The sequence below is a fragment of the Osmerus eperlanus genome, chromosome 9 (assembly GCF_963692335.1).
Source record: "Osmerus eperlanus chromosome 9, fOsmEpe2.1, whole genome shotgun sequence".
Classification (NCBI taxonomy): Eukaryota; Metazoa; Chordata; class Actinopteri; order Osmeriformes; family Osmeridae; genus Osmerus; species Osmerus eperlanus.
The window spans coordinates 18874857-18893552 of NC_085026.1; the positions used below are offsets into that span (position 1 = coordinate 18874857).

At 45.3% G+C, this 18696-nt stretch overlaps 1 protein-coding gene across 1 annotated transcript; it reads right to left on the minus strand.

Moving 5' to 3' along the window:
* Window positions 1-1332: 1332 nt before the first annotated feature.
* Window positions 1333-3923, minus strand: LOC134026600 (retinol dehydrogenase 14-like). Its single transcript, XM_062469492.1, has 2 exons — window positions 3120-3923; window positions 1333-2889 (listed from the first exon to the last, which is right to left on the minus strand). Exons 1-2 carry the CDS (start codon window positions 3420-3422, stop codon window positions 2272-2274), a joined length of 921 nt encoding a protein of 306 aa, XP_062325476.1. The 5' UTR covers window positions 3423-3923; the 3' UTR covers window positions 1333-2271.
* Between the last annotated feature and the right edge of the window lie 14773 nt (window positions 3924-18696).

The window sequence follows — 18696 nt, forward strand, 5'->3', positions numbered from 1 at the left end:
ACATGCGCTGATCCAACTACCTATCATTCAGCAATAAATCTGCATTAAATCTTCAAAATCATTACAAATCACTATGGCACAATAAACCACAATGATAGAACAGCATAAAATAATTTGTTGCAGAGAAGTTTAAAAGTTCATTGTGGTCTTTGCAACTGTATGGTGGTGGATGTGTCTTAGACTCAGAGCCAAACATAATAGTCAAGTTGTTTTCTTTCAGCTGTGGTACTGGCTCTCGACCAGACCGTGTTAGGAAGGATGTTGAAAGACTGACATAAATAAATCCCAGTAAAAATAAAAAAAATACAAATACAAACTGTTGAAAGCAGTTACATTGAATGCATGGATAGTTGTCTTCACATTTAGAGAAGACAAATTTGATCTTGTCTGCATGTTTGAAATAAAAATAGTTCAGTCTTAAGCATTTCATACAAATGTTAATTACCTATATATTGGATTTACGTTGTTACAGTATATGTACAGTCTATGTAATGAAGCCTATCATGCATCAAATGTTTAGATGTGGGACAGGAGTCTAGCGGCAGTTACATAAGGGTGTGGAGTAGTCATTTGTAGTCACAATGTAACCATCTTGGTAGTTATTACACAAACAGCCTATAAGGTCTTTAGTTAACTTATGCAGCATGTCATAAAAGGTTTTTAGTTAGAACACAATGCACTTTACATTATGTTGGGATTATTCTTTATAATGTCTTAACTTGTTTACCATGATTTAGTCTGATGTCTAATGACTCATCCCATTGAGCTCCCTAAGGGTCAATGGGATCTGGTTTTGAAGTGATCTTATATAAGTAACTACCTGGCGGGCTGGTTGGTAGTGACATAAGGAATAAACACAGCAGCTTGTCATGTGATCTTACTACGCAGTACTCATAGCCCCTTATGAAGCCTATATTAAGCGTGATCTCTTACACACAATGCTCATTTGAATTTCCTGTCTTCGGATGCATTTCTGAAACACTGCTTGTAAAGTGTGTAACCATTAAACCTGTTTTTCATCAGTTCACCCAGCTCTTCCAGTCAACAAGGGTTTAAGCATGTAGCTTAGATCTTCAACACATGCTGAATGACATTGGCTAAGCTAAACAGACATGTTTCCTGTAGCATGTCTGTGAGGTTTGTAAGGTCTTAAAAACATTAAGTTAACCATGTTTTTCAGTCTCACAAATATTCAAACATGGAGGTGTAGATCTTCAGTTCTTATCCACCAATGCTGTACGCATCATTTAAGGTTCAAAGGTTTGAAAGTTATACATATTTTATTTGCTTATAAAGCAAACATACTCATTAAACCAGCTTGAAACAGCAGCAACCTGAGAGCTAATCTCTTCTCCAAGTCACAGGGACTTGATTTGTTTTATGGATTGTCCTGTGCTCTTTATTAATGATCCATAAAATGCACTAATGGAGATTGCAGGTGAAAAATACATTACAAATCCAAGGGGTTTTCTCCCGTTACCTCACAGAAAGAGAGAAAACATTCCTAAGTAATATTGGAACATTTGCATTCAAGACTAGCAGCTACTATGGCTGATTGAGGTCTAACTAAACCCCAACCAATGAAGAATCTATTTTCTTTCCAAGGGCAATTCTGTACTGCAAATGAGCCTAGTCAACAACAATTATTCAATTATCCATGTCTGCGTATCAAGCCTTACATTTATGAGAAACAAGGCTTTTAAAGTGATGTTAGGTGGTTTTAATAAACTGTTCTTATTTGATGAAACAAAGATGTCAATTGAACATGGTAATATTTTTAATGCAGCCAATTTTGCTACTCATTTTGAGCTATGAACAATTTACTCCCCAAAACAGATTACTTAATTTAAACCTTTTCACAAGAGACAAATATATATAACACTGTGTATCAAGTTTAGAAAGAAACTGTATTTAGATATTCTAAGACTGTCTACATTTGTTCACAAAAAATGCCTTTGAAAAGCCAGTTAAGATCCATGAAGTGTGCATACATCCTAATTTGTTAAATGCTCCTTAAAGTTTAGTAATTTCAATTGCTGCTCATTTACAGAAATTCACAATATTTTACGTACAAACACTGCATCCACTTCCTATATATTTGGTATTCAATTTATGATTATTGGGTTTCATCTGAGTTTGACACCAACTGGAATTTTACAGATCATCTGTACATTTTAATTCAAGGATTTCATTCAAATATTTGCTAAATGTAAATGTTCACTCCAGTAAAGCACTCAACTCTCAGGAACCTTAGTTACCAAAGTTGGTCTGCTACGTCGTTAGCCCCACCATGACTTCACTAATGTCCCACAGTTTCCGTGCCACCTCTTCGTCTGTAGCCTTTGGCAAAAGAGACTGCTCCTTACAGTCTGCAAAGCACTTCCCACAAACCCCTTCTGCATCAGGGGAGCAGGCCAGGTACACAGAGGTCTGAGCACCCTGTTCTGGGCTCTTAAAGAACAGTCTGGAGGCCATGTTGAATAGCGGCTTGGCCAGGAGAGGAATACTGACATGTCTTCCTAGGTTAGTTCGTACTAAACCTGGAGTTAAGGCGTTGACTGTGACTCCTGTCTCCTTAAGCCTACAGGCTAGCTCACAAGTGAACAGAAGATTTGCTAGCTTACTTCTGCCATAGGCTAAAGCCTTGTCGTAGCTGTTATCACTGTTTAGATCCTCAAAGTTTATCTGACCATATTTGTATAGCTTAGAAGACACTACTATGATGCGACTGGGAGCTGATTTTATCAAGAGGTCCTTCAAGAGGTGAGTTAAGAGGAAGTGACCGAGGTGATTAACCCCAAACTGCATTTCAAAGCCATCCTCTGTCTTGGAGTATGGGCACTGGTAGATTCCAGCATTGTTGATCAGCACATCTATTCTGGATTCCTCCTATTGAAACACAATTTTAAGTTAGTGACTCTTGATTACCTGACCCGTTGGATACAGTATAAATAACATCCCATTTAACAAGTCACTCCATGTTTTGCACATATTTCCAAAATGTAAACAAGATGTTGACGTAAACTAACTTCTATAGCAGAAACAACGCTAGCTGCTAGCTTGTTGTTGGCTGAATGCAACTAGACTCATCCTGGTTATGCTTTGACAACATAACATACCTTAATTATATTTTCACAGAACCTATGCACAGATGTCAGGGACGCGAGGTCAAGGTATTGAATTACGAGTTCTCCGGTGTCTTGACCTGTTTCCATTCTGATATCTCGAGCGGCATCCTCAGCCCTCTTCACGTCCCTGCAAGCCATTATCACACGCCCGTGTCTTTTCAACAGATCAATTGTTGTGGCTTTCCCGATCCCGCTGTTGGCACCAGTCACTATTATAGTTTTTCCTTGCATCATTTTGATGGTACAATATCTTACAAGTAAGCTAGGACTAGCACATACGAACAGAATTGGCATGCTACAGTAGCTGGCTCTTCAGTAAAGCTAAGCTAACAGTTCAACAGATGACAGTCCCCAGAGAGGCTTAACTAGACATGCAACTGGAGAGCAGAAAGGCAACACTCGGGATGCGACTTCATTTTGCTCCCGTCCTTCCGTCTTTCACTGGCACAATGTACTGTTGTCCATGTACAATAACAAAGGTAAAAAAAATATTTAAAAAAATAACAAAGGTTAAAAACTACGTCATGACAAGGAAGGCGGAAGTTTGAACAAGTGTTAAACAAGTGTTCCCTGGTTCACTCATTCACTATCCCCTACATTTGAACCTCGTCAAGGACCCTGCATTGTAAATCAGTGCATTGAAAATTACAATATTTGGGACACTATTTTGCTACCACCGACGGATGAGACGGTACGACGTCGCAAAAAAAAGCATCCACATCGAGATATTAACAAGGGCCCCCCTTTCCATCGATTCAGGCTCAACGTTCGAGGCCCAGTATGTCCCCAAAGGACAGTATTTTGCTTTTTCGTCCAAAAAGATTTGACATAGCAAAGCAAACTCTGACATTCATTGTGTATTATATGACTATTGTTGTACTGCCCTCTGTTGGTTGGGCGTGGCATGACTGCAAAAAACGTGGTAACACTTCTGACTCAAGTTGTGTTATGTTTCTCGTGACTCAAATGTTAACCTTTTCATGTTCCTGTTAAATTTGCCTGAAAACGCCTAAACAGCATACCCAAAGTAAATTGGAAGCTGTTCTTGAACCATTTGGAGTACATGCATGTAAATGATCTCTTTTGAAAGCTGACACTCTGAAGTTATGTCCCCTGTTGTCAGGACCCCTGTCAGTCCTTCTAGTGTTGAGTAATAGAAGCTTGAACACAAGGAAAGTGAAAATTTCTATTTCCGCCTAGATTTTGTTTTGAAAACAGAGGCCTGAATAGGCCTAGAGGTGGTAGGTATTATCTGGAAGACTAAATTGGACCACAGGTTGAAGCCTTACCCAATTCAAATCAAAAGTCAAACATAATACCACAATATATTCATATTTGACACATGTTTTTATAAGAGTACATCCAGGAATTTTCTAAAAGGGTCTTTTGGAGACTCCAAAATGACCCTTTGTAACCAAGGTCAAGGTCAAATAAAAAGGTATTATTTTTCATAATTGTTATCTCTGGCCCATCTCTGGTACTTAGAAATATCATATATAATAGCTAAATCCCTAATTAGTAATACTGAAACACAAAAACTGAAGCATGAACACATTGGAGTGCTTTATCTGATTCCAAGGATTGGCGCACAAAGAACACTGATTCTGTCAACCATATTGCGCAATCGACTGTTATTTTGAAGGCTCCACAGACGCATACAAATGAGGTATTGGCATTTTCAGCTAGCTGTCAGCTACAAGGCTAACGAGCTAATTTCAGAGCCAGTCGAAGCCAGTTCGAGAAATTTGTTTAGAACGAGTGTGGGGGGGGGGGGGCGGGGGGGGGGGGGGCGGGGGGGGGGGCAGGACGCACAGACCTAGTTGGCTTTAGAGGGCTGTCAACGGGGCATGGAAGCTCCTATTGGGTCGAACAAGGTGTCAATCAAAAGGGGAGGGTTCAACGGACATTTTGAGACCTTCATTTTGTAAATACTCCGTTGATAAATCGGAGAAAATAACACTTTTATGTGAACAAGTTGTTTCTTCCGTCGGCTAACTTGCATAATGAAACAAAGGATAATCGCTATTCATGAACGTAAAACATTGTATTTGGACGAATTACTTTACATGGTTAGATACTTTGAACCCTTGGGACTTACGCAGATCAAGTTTTGATGGCATGATTTGCACACCTGGACCTATTTGAACAACTTAGGGTGAGTACAACTTTTTTCTTTGGCATTGTTGAAGGAATGTTCACCGGAAAAAGACGTTGACTTTGCTTGCTATTGCGACTTGATCTTTAATTGGTTTATTTCAATGGAAGCACAAGAATCGTAGCTTTCCAACGATGTATAACATGTGTAGCGTCTAAAAAATATATTTTTTAGAATTTAGTGCGTCGTAACTGAGGAAGGGGGAGGCAGCATTTTTGTCTCGCGGGCGAAACAGGAGCGTAAAAGACACGATTGTTCAGTAAAAAAAAAGTTTTGTCCCACTCAGCAGGAGCAGGTTTGCTTTCAAATATGGGAAACTATTTTAAACAACCGAGGATGCGGCGTTAAATATTTCTTAAGAAAAACTGGTGGGGATGGATTTGCAGTTTTTAAAAAGAGCTGTTCAGTGCCAATGGAATGTTAATTTCTCATTTTGGAGCACAGTTATGTTCCAATAATCCTGTTCCAGCCAATCGCCTTGAGGCCGGCTTTTCTCCTTGGCTTTTTTGGTGAAACCACTCAAAGTTGATTTGTCCGAAAGCATGGAAGTTCAGACAGGAATTGGTGGAACTGTTTCTCATATTGGAATGTATTTCATAATGATACATATTGCAGCTTTAAATTAGAGACAAAACACACATTTTCCTAACGCTAACCCCCTAACCCTAACATTGATTCTGGCCAATGAATGGATCTCTTACCAGCAGTATGATATCATCCTTCTGAATTTATCAAAATAAAATACATACATTTAGCAGACGCTCTTATCCAGAGCGACTTACAGTAAGTACAGGGACATTCCCCCGAGGCAAGTAGGGTGAAGTGCCTTGCCCAAGGACACAACGTCAGTTGGCATGACCGGGAATCGAACTGGCAACCTTCGGATTACCAGCCCGATTGCCTCACCGCTCAGCCACCTGACTCCTTATACATAATATTGGTCTCACAATTAAAACAAATAAAAGACCGACCAGAAAATATATATTCCAACAATCTATTCTGTATGTTTTTCCATGAGAAGGACAATTTTAATTATATAATTAGATCTGTCACCCAACAAAAATACAGCTTTGAATGACATCATGTATACCTGGATGACAACTCTATTCCCGGTGTCTCACCAGCTTTGGCAAAGTCATATTGTTGATTAATGTAGTCTGATTCTTAGCAAGGTAGGAAAATAGTGATAGGTCTGTCTCCACTTCATTGAAGTGTGATAATAGTTCCTGGTAAGACTTCCCAGTGCAAACGTGTGTTTCTCCATGCACATGAGCAACTGGGACACATCAACTCTACTGAGGAATGCCTCCAGTTTCATGTTTAGTTTTAGAATATATTCTTACAGTAGACTACAAGCCTGTGGGAAACAACACTGCCTAGATTCTCCAGTCCAAATGTTTTTGGCCAAATCTAGTAAAAATATTTGTTGAGTCATGTGACTCAAGTTCACATCTTTGCAGAGTAGAATGCAGAAATTATAGTTTAACTCTTGAAACACATTTCTTGACCATGTGCACAGTTTAGCAAACTTACACTACAAATTAATCAACTAGGGTTAGGGTTAAGCCTATAACTTCACAAGTGAAGTTATAGGCTTCACATCATGTAATTCATAATTAATTAGATACATCTAATTAATCTGGGCTTAAAATATATAAAAGTGAGTCTGTGTCTCAGGACCTGGGAGGTGTAGTCTTCACGAGGGTCCAGGAAGGATCCAGCCAGGTGGGGGTCTCCTTCTCAGCAAGCCAAGTTCACTGGACCATTCTTATGTTATGATTTGTGCAATAGTGAGTATAGTGTGATTTGTGTTATAGTTAGAATAGTTTGATTTGTGTTATAGTTACTTTAGTCATTTAGCAGATATAGTTATATATATATAGCTATATATAGATATAGTTAGTATAGTTTGATTTGTATTATAATTTGAATAGTTTGATCTGTGTTATAGTTAGTATAGTTTTATTTGTGCAATAGTTAGTATAGTTTTATTTGTGTTGTAGTTAGTATAGTTTGATTGGGGGGGATATCGATTCCTGGCCGTGCGAAATGACGTTGTGTCCTTGGGCAAGGCACTTCACCCTACTTGCCTCGGGGGGAATGTCCCTGTACTTACTGTAAGTCGATCTGGATAAGAGCGTCTGCTAAATGACTAAATGTAAATGTATATTGGGCTTGAGGTGTGAGGGGGTGGAATCCAAGCCCCCCTCCTATTCAGTAAATATTGAGAAGAGGAATGAGTCCTGTTAGATGCCTTTTAGAGCTGTCGTATTATATCAAGTGTGTTGGTGCGCACTTCCTCTGCATTGTGTTTATTCAATGAAAGAGTCCATGTTGTATGTTGCTGTTCCTTTCAGCTGCATGCATTTATTCTCCCTGACAATCATATGCATTTCACAATTTGAATTAAAACAAACAATGGTGATGATCCTCCAGGCTTGTTTGACATGTGATGAATCCCAACTCAGCAGAGCACTGCTGGAGGGGCTAACATTGTTCTATAACAGTAACTGTGCCCCTCTCAATATTTTTATTTCAATCAAATGTTAAGTGTTTTGTTTTGTTAGGACAAACTCAAGAGTGATACATTGCAAGGCACACTGTGACGCATAATTAGAGAGTTGTAATTTGCCAAGCCAGCTAATCCATCATAGGGGGACTGCACTGTCAGCCTGGGCTCTATCAGGAGCTACACCAACCCTCTCTCCTCATCTACTAGCGCTTACTACCCACTCAAAAGTCATTTTCAGAATATATAAACAACTTAACAGCAGACTACAGGCCTCCTTATAAGAACAGTATGAGGATGTGGGACCCAAATGTAGTAAGTCATTTTCTGCATTAACAGTCTGACCTTCATGGGTTCTGCAGGTTCTGATGTTAATCAGTTTAAAGGAGACAAACGGGGGGAGCACCATGGCTCCAGTCTAAATGGTTTGTAAATTATTCATGCAGAGCTACTCCAGAGCAGACCAGGGGTACTGCAGAGTGAGACAGGAGAGGATAGCGGGTGAAGGCTGGTGTAGTTCACCTTTGTAGACTCCCTTATTGGTGCTTCACCATTGTGTTAATCCTTTCCATGCTGGGTTTCTTGGCACAGTAGGTCTGGTATGAGCCATGGAATACACATTTCATACAAGAGACCACCTTTCCATCTATGACTATCAAAGTGACCAGGGGTCTCATTTATAAAACTGTGCGTAGGATTCTTACTAAAAGTGTACGGACGCCCAAAAGCCTAAAATGGCGTACGCACACAAAAATTAAGATTTATAAAACCGTGCGTACGCACACCTGTACGCAATGTTCCCTTTATAAATCACAGACTACCCACAAGAGTGCGTACATGAATCTGCATTTTACCCCGCCCTGAACACGCCCATTTTTAACCATAAATGGTCAATGCAAAGCACCTCATGAATGCTAATCCAGTATATTAATGACCCTGGCATGCGATTGTTCTTTACGGTGAAGCATGGCGCATGACAACTTCTCAGACACTGTTAGCCTATTGGCGGAGGCCCGAAAACCACATTATTTGGTGGCCGTTGGATCACCAATAAAAAAAACAGTGCGAGTGGCGTCAACTGTGCCAGTGATACCACAAGTCAAGATACAATTTGAAAACAAAAGTGTTTTGTTATGAACAGTAGTCTATTGAAGTCTGGACTGATAACGAGGACGTAGAGTGTAGCGATTGCGCGGGAGCTTAACGACTGTATTTCCAGTTTTTGACATATGATGATATATGCACAGTATTAATGAAATATATTTAGTTATACAATGTGTTCTGCTGTTATCTAAAGGTAGGATATGTGATGTTATCCTGTATTCCATGCAGTCGGGCATCTCCCCCTCCTACATCCCGTAGTGGACAATCTGATGGTGAGACATACAGTGCTGAATTTTTATTTAAAATTTGAGTTGGATTGTACAAGGTGTTTATGGAACAATTATCACTCAGTACAAACGCAAATAACACTGCTGGATTTAATCTTCATGATAATGATGAAATTGAGTAAAAAAAAACGTGTGTGAGGAAAACAAAATATATAAATATTACGAGTAATGTTCTTCCCACATTCACTTTCTGCAGTCTGACTACAGTACGGTCATCTGCATCGCCAATTCCAACTGTTTCCAAAATGTGCATAGGCCTACGGGAGGGTCAGAGTTTGCGTGGAGGACCGCACATTCTCCCGTCAAGTTTGTTTTTTATAAATCACAACCTTTGCGTGGAAAGTGGCGTAAGCACATTTTCAGCCCCGTTTTGTGCGTACGCAAGCTTTATAAATGATACCCCAGGGGCCTCATGTATAAAGGATTGCGCAGCTTTCATACCAGAAGATGGCGTACGGTCAAAACTCGAAAAGTACCTACGCACAGAAATATTCACATGTATAAAACCGGTCGTACGCCAGGTCCTGTGCACCTTTCATTTATAAATCACAATCAACGTGAGATTGACTGCACGTGAACGAGCCACTGACCCCGCCTTTCCTCCTCCCATAAATGAATATGCAGATGGACTATAAATGCGCTCCTAAGGTCATTTCTTTGTCTGAATTACCGTATTTCTTCGAATAATGCCGCCCTTGAATAAACGCCGCACCAAAAAGGAACGTTATTTAATAAACGCCGCAGCGTTTATTAGAACAAATACGGTGACTGTGAGCTCAAGGTTCTGACAACAGAGGTGGAGGCAAGAAAATGTGTCCTGTTTGTCGGCCTGTCATCAGGTATTAGCGACAAAAGAAAGTCGGCGGAGTGTAAAACTGTCACTATTTGCGCCCTTTCTTGTTTTTAACCTGTAGCACTTTGAGATTTAGCTAAATGTAAAGTGCATGACAAATACAATCATTATTATTATTATAGGGCCATAAATGATGTGGGTTCAGAGAACCGGACCATGGCAGAAATTAAGAAGAAATGGTCCGATGTAAAACTTTAAATGAAGAAACGAGTGGTGGCGCATCGTAACAGCATGGCAGAGACAGGGGGAGAGACTGGGGAGAGACTGGAACCACACAGACAGGGGAGAGACAGGGGAGAGACAGGGGAGAGACAGGGGAGAGACAGGGGAGAGACTGGGGAGAGACTGGGGAGAGACTGGGGAGAGACAGGGGAGAGACAGGGGAGAGACAGGGGAGAGACAGGGGAGAGACTGGAACCACACAGACAGGGGAGAGACTGGGGAGAGACAGGGGAGAGACTGGGGAGAGACAGGGGAGAGACAGGTGAGAGACTGGGGAGAGACAGGGGAGAGACAGGGGAGAGACAGGGGAGAGACAGGGGAGAGACAGGGGAGAGACAGGGGAGAGACTGGAACCACACAGACAGGGGAGAGACAGGGGAGAGACAGGGGAGAGACAGGGGAGAGACAGGGGAGAGACTGGAACCACACAGACAGGGGAGAGACTGGGGAGAGACAGGGGAGAGACAGGGGAGAGACAGGGGAGAGACAGGGGAGAGACAGGGGAGAGACTGGGGAGAGACAGGGGAGAGACTGGAACCACACAGACAGGGGAGAGACAGGGGAGAGACAGGGGAGAGACAGGGGAGAGACAGGGGAGAGACTGGGGAGAGACTGGGGAGAGACTGGGCAGAGACTGGAACCACACAGACAGGGGAGAGACTGGGGAGAGACAGGGGAGAGACAGGGGAGAGACTGGGGAGAGGCAGGGGAGAGACTGGGGAGAGACTGGAACCACACAGACAGGGGAGAGACAGGGGAGAGACAGGGGAGAGACAGGGGAGAGACTGGGGAGAGACTGGGGAGAGACTGGAACCACACAGACAGGGGAGAGACTGGGGAGAGACTGGGGAGAGACAGGGGAGAGACAGGGGAGAGACAGGGGAGAGACTGGGGAGAGACAGGGGAGAGACAGGGGAGAGACTGGGGAGAGACAGGGGAGAGACAGGGGAGAGACTGGAACCACACAGACAGGGGAGAGACAGGGGAGAGACAGGGGAGAGACAGGGGAGAGACTGGGGAGAGACTGGAACCACACAGACAGGGGACAGACTGGGGAGAGACAGGGGAGAGACTGGGGAGAGACAGGGAAGAGACAGGGGAGAGACTGGGGAGAGACAGGGGAGAGACAGGGGAGAGACTGGAACCACACAGACAGGGGAGAGACTGGGGAGAGACTGGGGAGAGACAGGGGAGAGACAGGGGAGAGACTGGGGAGAGACTGGCACCAACTGAATTTTTAGTGGAGGCCGGGACACTTATGTATTAGACACTGCCACCAATACAAGGTCTGTTAGACCTACAGTATGCTACACTCCCACACACCAAGGACAGTGCCTGTGCCCAAGGAAAGTTGTCTTGACGTAATAGTACACCTGTGGTTCCGCTGCTGTGCAGCTTTCCAAGGTCAACATCTTGTGTTTTTGCAGCTTGGTTAAATTTGATAAATGATATACCATTGAGCCACGCTGGTTCACTTTACACTTAAAGGTCCAATTCTTCCTTTTTTTTGAGAAGTTGTATTCATTAGCTCTTTTTTTTTACTGCGGTTTCAACTGAAGTGGATATGTTTATTGGAATGATAAGTATTACTTAATTTGTTTATGTTAATGAATGATTGAGAGAAGAGAAAGCTACATTTGGAGTTTCCCAGGATGTTTGGCACAAAATTACATCTACAACTGTCACTTACAGAACAGAGAACATTGTCAGCTCTTCATGCTGCCCTACATTATGTTTTTTTGTGACACTTATGACTGATACTAGCAAACTGAAGTTCAGGTTTAAAGCTAGGGTCAGACGCTTCTATACTGCTCCTGTTCCAGGCTCCTCCTGTTCCAGACTGCTCCTGTTCCAGACTGCTCCTGTTCCAGACTGCTCCTGTTCCAGACTGCTCCTGTTCCAGACTCCTCCTGTTCCAGACTGCTCCTGTTCCAGACTGCTCCTGTTCCAGACTCCTCCTGTTCCAGACTGCTCCTGTTCCAGACTGCTCCTGTTCGAGACTTCTCCTGTTCCAGACTCCTCCTGTTCTAGACTGCTCCTGTTCTAGACTCCTCCTGTTCCAGACTCCTCCTGTTCCAGACTGCCCCAGACTCCTCCTGTCCCAGACTGCTCCTGTTCCAGACTGCTCCTGTTCCAGACTGCTCCTGTTCCAGACTGCTCCTGTTCCAGACTGTTCCTGTTCCAGACTTCTCCTGTTCCAGACTGCTCCTGTTCCAGACTTCTCCTGTTCCAGACTGCTCCTGTTCCAGACTTCTCCTATTCCAGACTGCTCCTGTTCCAGACTTCTCCTGTTCCAGACTCTTCCTGTTCCAGACTCCTCCTGTTCCAGACTGCTCCTGTTCCAGACTGCTCCTGTTCGAGACTTCTCCTGTTCCAGACTCCTCCTCCAGACTCCTCCTGTTCTAGACTGCTCCTGTTCTAGACTCCTCCTGTTCCAGACTCCTCCTGTTCCAGACTGCCCCAGACTCCTCCTGTTCCAGACTCCTCCTGTTCCAGACTCCTCCTGTTCCAGACTGCTCCTGTTCCAGACTGCTCCTGTTCGAGACTTCTCCTGTTCCAGACTCCTCCTCCAGACTCCTCCTGTTCTAGACTGCTCCTGTTCTAGACTCCTCCTGTTCCAGACTCCTCCTGTTCCAGACTGCCCCAGACTCCTCCTGTCCCAGACTGCTCCAGACTCCTCCTGTTCCAGACTCCTCCTGTCCCAGACTGCTCCTGTCCCAGACTGCCCCAGACTCCTCCTGTTCCAGACTCCTCCTGTTCCAGACTGCCCCAGACTCCTCCTGTCCCAGACTGTTCCAGACTCCTCCTGTCCCAGACTGCTCCAGACTCCTCCTGTTCCAGACTGCCCCAGACTCCTCCTGTCCCAGACTGCTCCAGACTCCTCCTGTCCCAGACTGCTCCAGACTCCTCCTGTCCCAGACTGCCCCAGACTCCTCCTGTCCCAGACTGCTCCAGACTCCTCCTGTTCCAGACTGCTCCAGACTCCTCCTGTTCCAGACTGCCCCAGACTCCTCCTGTCCCAGACTGCTCCAGACTCCTCCTGTCCCAGACTGCTCCAGACTCCTCCTGTCCCAGACTGCTCCAGACTCCTCCTGTCCCAGACTGCTCCAGACTCCTCCTGTCCCAGACTGCCCCAGACTCCTCCTGTCCCAGACTGCTCCAGACTCCTCCTGTCCCAGACTGCTCCAGACTAAGTCTGTTTCTGGCTGCTCCCAACCTGAGTTTTGCAATGATGTGCATCAGCTGTTGTGCTCCCCTTGTGCAATAGACACAACTATGTCTGATGAAAAAGGAAGTGAACTTAACTAAACATAGGCTGGCAAAACTGGTTATCTAAGATGGCTGTGGGAGTTGCAGACAAATGTTATTGTTCTGTCCTTGTGGAGTCATGTTTGCACGTATTTTTAATCATCAGCCAAATAACTTCACATGTGACACTACATGTCTTTGGGTCCTGAGCAATAAATCTGCCGATTCAGCTTCATACAGTGCCTGGTTCTTGAGATAATCAAGAGAAACAGACAAACACAGACAGATTCCTGGATTGATAGTCAGATTGAGCATATTCTTGAGCAGCTATTTGTTTTCAGCTGCCCTTTAGCTGAAAACAGCTAGTCTCGCTTGCATATCTTTACCACAGCAGGTGAGACCAGGGCAAATTGTCACACTTTTTAATTATAGGTATATAATATAGTATAGATATATAATTATAGTGTAGGTAGAGGTTAAGGCAAGAATATTTTCCTCAAAATGCTAACTCTCGTAGAAATATGCCATGAAACGGCAATGACATCTTCCTTTTTTGCATTGTTGTTCAATGCCTGAGCAAGCCAAGCCCCAACAGAGGGCAGTACAACGGTACTTATCCATGTTGACATGGTGGCTTAATGGCCCATTCATGTCAATGTGCTTAGTTCAAAGCTGCCCTTCTAAACCCTAACCAGAGCAGAACGACCCAACACCTGCTGTTGCAGGAAACCTTACACACGTCTTGGTGCTTCGCTCTCCAACATGTTGTCGTCTCATGACCCTCACAAGGTCCTCGCACACCCAGCATGCAGTGCTTCTCCTTCCGTGGTCCCCAGAGGTGGAACAACCTCCTCGTTCAGTTACACATCTCTCTGTCCCCATGATCCCTCAAACAGAGTCTCAATGCTCCGGTTTTTGACTAGTTTGGCCTAAGGTGACAGAAAGCTGCACTTACAGTACATTCTCTGCAGGTCATATTCAAGATCACTGTTTGGCAAGAGCCAGCTCTCCCAATTGATGTTGCTCTCATGAAATGATGTTGATTTTGCAACACTTTACTTTTAGTGCTTCTGAACTACCTGCGGTTGTGAATCATAACTTTTCACTCACATGTGGACTATCTATGCTAAGGGTACATAAACTAGCAGTACTAAGTGGAATTAGAATTAAATAAAATATACAATATAATTAAATATAAGTTGTCGTAATTTACAATATAAAAATACAAAAATACAAATATTACAAATGTACAAGATACAATTTGTTTTAAGCAGGAAGTCATAAGAGTCAGTGTGTTCCCTTGGCCTTGTTGAAGAGGCCAACAGCGGAAGGGAAGAAACTGTTTTTGTGGCGTGAGGTATTGGTCCTCCAATTCTCCACTACCACCCCCCCTGCCAATTCTCCACTACCACCCCCCCTGCCAATTCTCCACTACCACCACCCCTGCCAATTCTCCACTACCACCCCCCCTGCCAATTCTCCACTACCACCCCCCCTGCCAATTCTCCACTACCACCCCCTGCCAATTCTCCTACAAAATAATAAACCACTAACCGATTCCCGTGTTCTGAGTCTGGCGTTTGGGGTCTACCTGCCAGCCAGCCCCTGTGACAGTGTAAAGATCTACAATGACTAGAGCCCGGTTAAGGGTTGACTCCAACCCTCACCCCGACCCTGACCCTGATCCCTGACCCCAGCCTCCAAGTATGAGATCTAGCAACCCCTGTCAGGGGAACATGTTCATGGAGTAATTACTGGAGTGCTAGTAATCCAGGGTAAGGGTTATTTCTTTCATAATACTGAGTGGAAAAACAACCTTAACATCAGTTGTTTGTGTTGCCAAGGATCCTCAAGGTCCTCACCGTTACCACAGCTTTTAGTTCTTTATATTATTTAACACAGTAGTTCATAAGGAAAAACCAAATAAGAAAATTGGAAACATTAGTGCCTCAGCGAAACTAAAATATATGGTTAAGCCGCCTTTCTTTACAGCCTCTTACCTTATCCCCCCTCCAATCTCCTGGGGTTTTGAGTTTGAAATTTGTCAAGGGACTGATTTGCAGACGTTTTAACCTAGATATCAATGCAGAAATTGGTTTTAGACAATCTCTTATGGACCACCCAGAGCCTCTCCCACTTCAGGGAGAAGCTGTGAAATCTTTTGTGAGAAACCTCCGACTTTAGATGTCCTTTTGTTAATCTCTCAGTAGATGCAAAAAGTGAAACGTTAAAACTGTTAATTGTCCCCTTCAAGGTACTGTTAGTTTAATATTATTCTTACTCTCTTGGTATGACAGACCTACTTCATTGAATCAGATATGACTTATCTGTAGAAAATTACATTTGTGAGGCCCTAAAGTGGAGCCGTTCCATGTCAACGATGCACGTCTGAATAAACACAGATTAGTTGCTGCTCTCAGTGTGAACCACCAGTCAGCTCTGTGGCATATTTGCAACTGAATTTGTGTCCCCAGAAACACTTTAAGGGACTGAACTAAAAAAATTGAAAAAGCAGCTTATCTCCAAAAGCCTGCAAACAATTTGTGGTGTTTATTAATACGTGTTTATTTTTTCACAAGGAATTTTATTTTCTTTCCTTTATTTCCTCAAATGTACTATTAACAGTATCAACACTGTTTACTGTTTTCTTGTAGAGAGGTTAAATGTACACAAATTTGTATCAAGGCATGGACAATCACCTTTTTGATCTTTTTTGACAGAATCTTTGTACATTCTAGAACCTAACATGATGTAATAGCATGGTACATCTGTAAAACACATCTTTTACACACACTTTTTTCTGCCCCATTTGTAAATTACTCAATGACAACAACGACATTGTTTTATTAAATTAACGAATTTAAATAAATTGTGGTTGAGAACATATTTTTATGTTCTGTACAACCTCCTCTGGGATTCAACAGTTTTTGAAGCATGCATAGTTATCAAGCAATGGACATCAAAGGATCTGTATAATGTCTTACTATTCCTCTCCACAAAATCACAGGATTATCGTGAAAGTGTCCCAAGGGACACATTTGGACATGACAAGCTGTTCTCAAACCTCGTTGAAGAAGCAGAGTGGTTGAAGAAGGACTACAGGCCAGTATGAGACAAGTATGGCCCCCACTAAGACAACTTCCTGAGGGAACATGTTAGATGAGAGGAAGCTGAAACAACATCCATGTGGCGTTCTTGCCAGGGCCAGTACAGTCAAACTGGCCTCTCTACAGAGTACGAGGCAGGTGGATAAACTTTGTGAGATTACATTACTGTATGGTGCCCCTCAGAGGCCAGGGAGACCTGCCTCATGGTGTCCCTCAGAGGCCAGGGAGACCTGCCTCATGGTGTCCCTCAGAGGCCAGGGAGACCTGCCTCATGGTGCCTCTCAGAGGGAGGCCAGCCTCATGTTGCCTCTCAGAGGGAGACCAGCTTCATGGTGCCTCTCAGAGGGAGGCCAGCCTCATGGTGCCTCTCAGAGGGAGGCCAGCCTCATGTTGCCTCTCAGAGGGAGACCAGCTTCATGGTGCCTCTCAGAGGGAGACCAGCCTCATGGTGCCTCTCAGAGGGAGGCCAGCCTCATGGTGCCTCTCAGTGGGAGGCCAGCCTCATGGTGCCTCTCAGAGGGAGGCCAGCCTCATGGTGCCTCTCAGAGGGAGGCCAGCCTCATGGTGCCTCTCAGAGGGAGACCAGCTTCATGGTGCCTCTCAGAGGGAGACCAGCCTCATGGTGCCTCTCAGAGGGAGGCCAGCCTCATGGTGCCTCTCAGTGGGAGGCCAGCCTCATGGTGCCTCTCAGTGGGAGGCCAGCCTCATGGTGCCTCTCAGAGGGAGGCCAGCCTTATGGTGCCTCTCAGAGGGAGGCCAGCCTCATGGTGCCTCTCAGAGGGAGGCCAGCCTCATGGTGCCTCTCAGTGGAAGGCCAGCCTCATGGTGCCTCTCAGAGGGAGGCCAGCCTTATGGTGCCTCTCAGAGGGAGGCCAGCCTCATGGTGCCTCAGAGGGAGGCCAGCCTCATGGTGCCTCTCAGAGGGAGGCCAGCCTCATGGTGCCTCTCAGAGGGAGGCCAGCCTCATGGTGTCCCTCAGAGGGAGGCCAGCCTCATGGTGCCTCTCAGTGGAAGGCCAGCCTCATGGTGCCTCTCAGTGGAAGGCCAGCCTCATGGTGCCTCTCAGAGGGAGGCCAGCCTTATGGTGCCTCTCAGAGGGAGGCCAGCCTCATGGTGCCTCAGAGGGAGGCCAGCCTCATGGTGCCTCTCAGAGGGAGGCCAGCCTCATGGTGCCTCTCAGAGGGAGACCAGCCTCATGGTGCCTCTCAGAGGGAGGCCAGCCTCATGGTGCCTCAGAGGGAGGCCAGCCTCATGGTGCCTCTCAGAGGGAGGCCAGCCTCATGGTGCCTCTCAGAGGGAGGCCAGCCTCATGGTGCCTCTCAGAGGGAGGCCAGCCTCATGGTGCCTCTCAGACGGAGACCAGCCTCATGGTGCCTCTCAGAGGGAGGCCAGCCTCATGGTGCCTCTCAGAGGGAGGCCAGCCTCATGGTGCCTCTCAGAGGGAGGCCAGCCTTATGGTGCCTCAGAGGGAGGCCAGCCTCATGGTGCCTCTCAGAGGGAGGCCAGCCTCATGGTGCCTCTCAGAGGGAGGCCAGCCTTATGGTGCCTCTCAGAGGGAGGCCAGCCTCATGGTGCCTCTCAGAGGGAGGCCAGCCTCATGGTGCCTCTCAGAGGGAGACCAGCCTCATGGTGCCTCAGAGGGAGGCCAGCCTCATGGTGCCTCAGAGGGAGACCAGCCTCATGGTGCCTCTCAGAGGGAGGCCAGCCTCATGGTGCCTATCAGAGGGAGGCCAGCCTTATGGTGCCTCTCAGAGGGAGGCCAGCCTCATGGTGCCTCAGAGGGAGGCCAGCCTCATGGTGCCTCTCAGAGGGAGGCCAGCCTCATGGTGCCTCTCAGAGGGAGGCCAGCCTCATGGTGCCTCTCAGAGGGAGACCAGCCTCATGGTGCCTCTCAGAGGGAGGCCAGCCTCATGGTGCCTCTCAGAGGGAGACCAGCCTCATGGTGCCTCTCAGAGGGAGACCAGCCTCATGGTGCCTCTCAGAGGGAGACCAGCCTCATGGTGCCTCTCAGAGGGAGGCCAGCCTCATGGTGCCTCAGAGGGAGGCCAGCCTCATGGTGCCTCTCAGAGGGAGGCCAGCCTC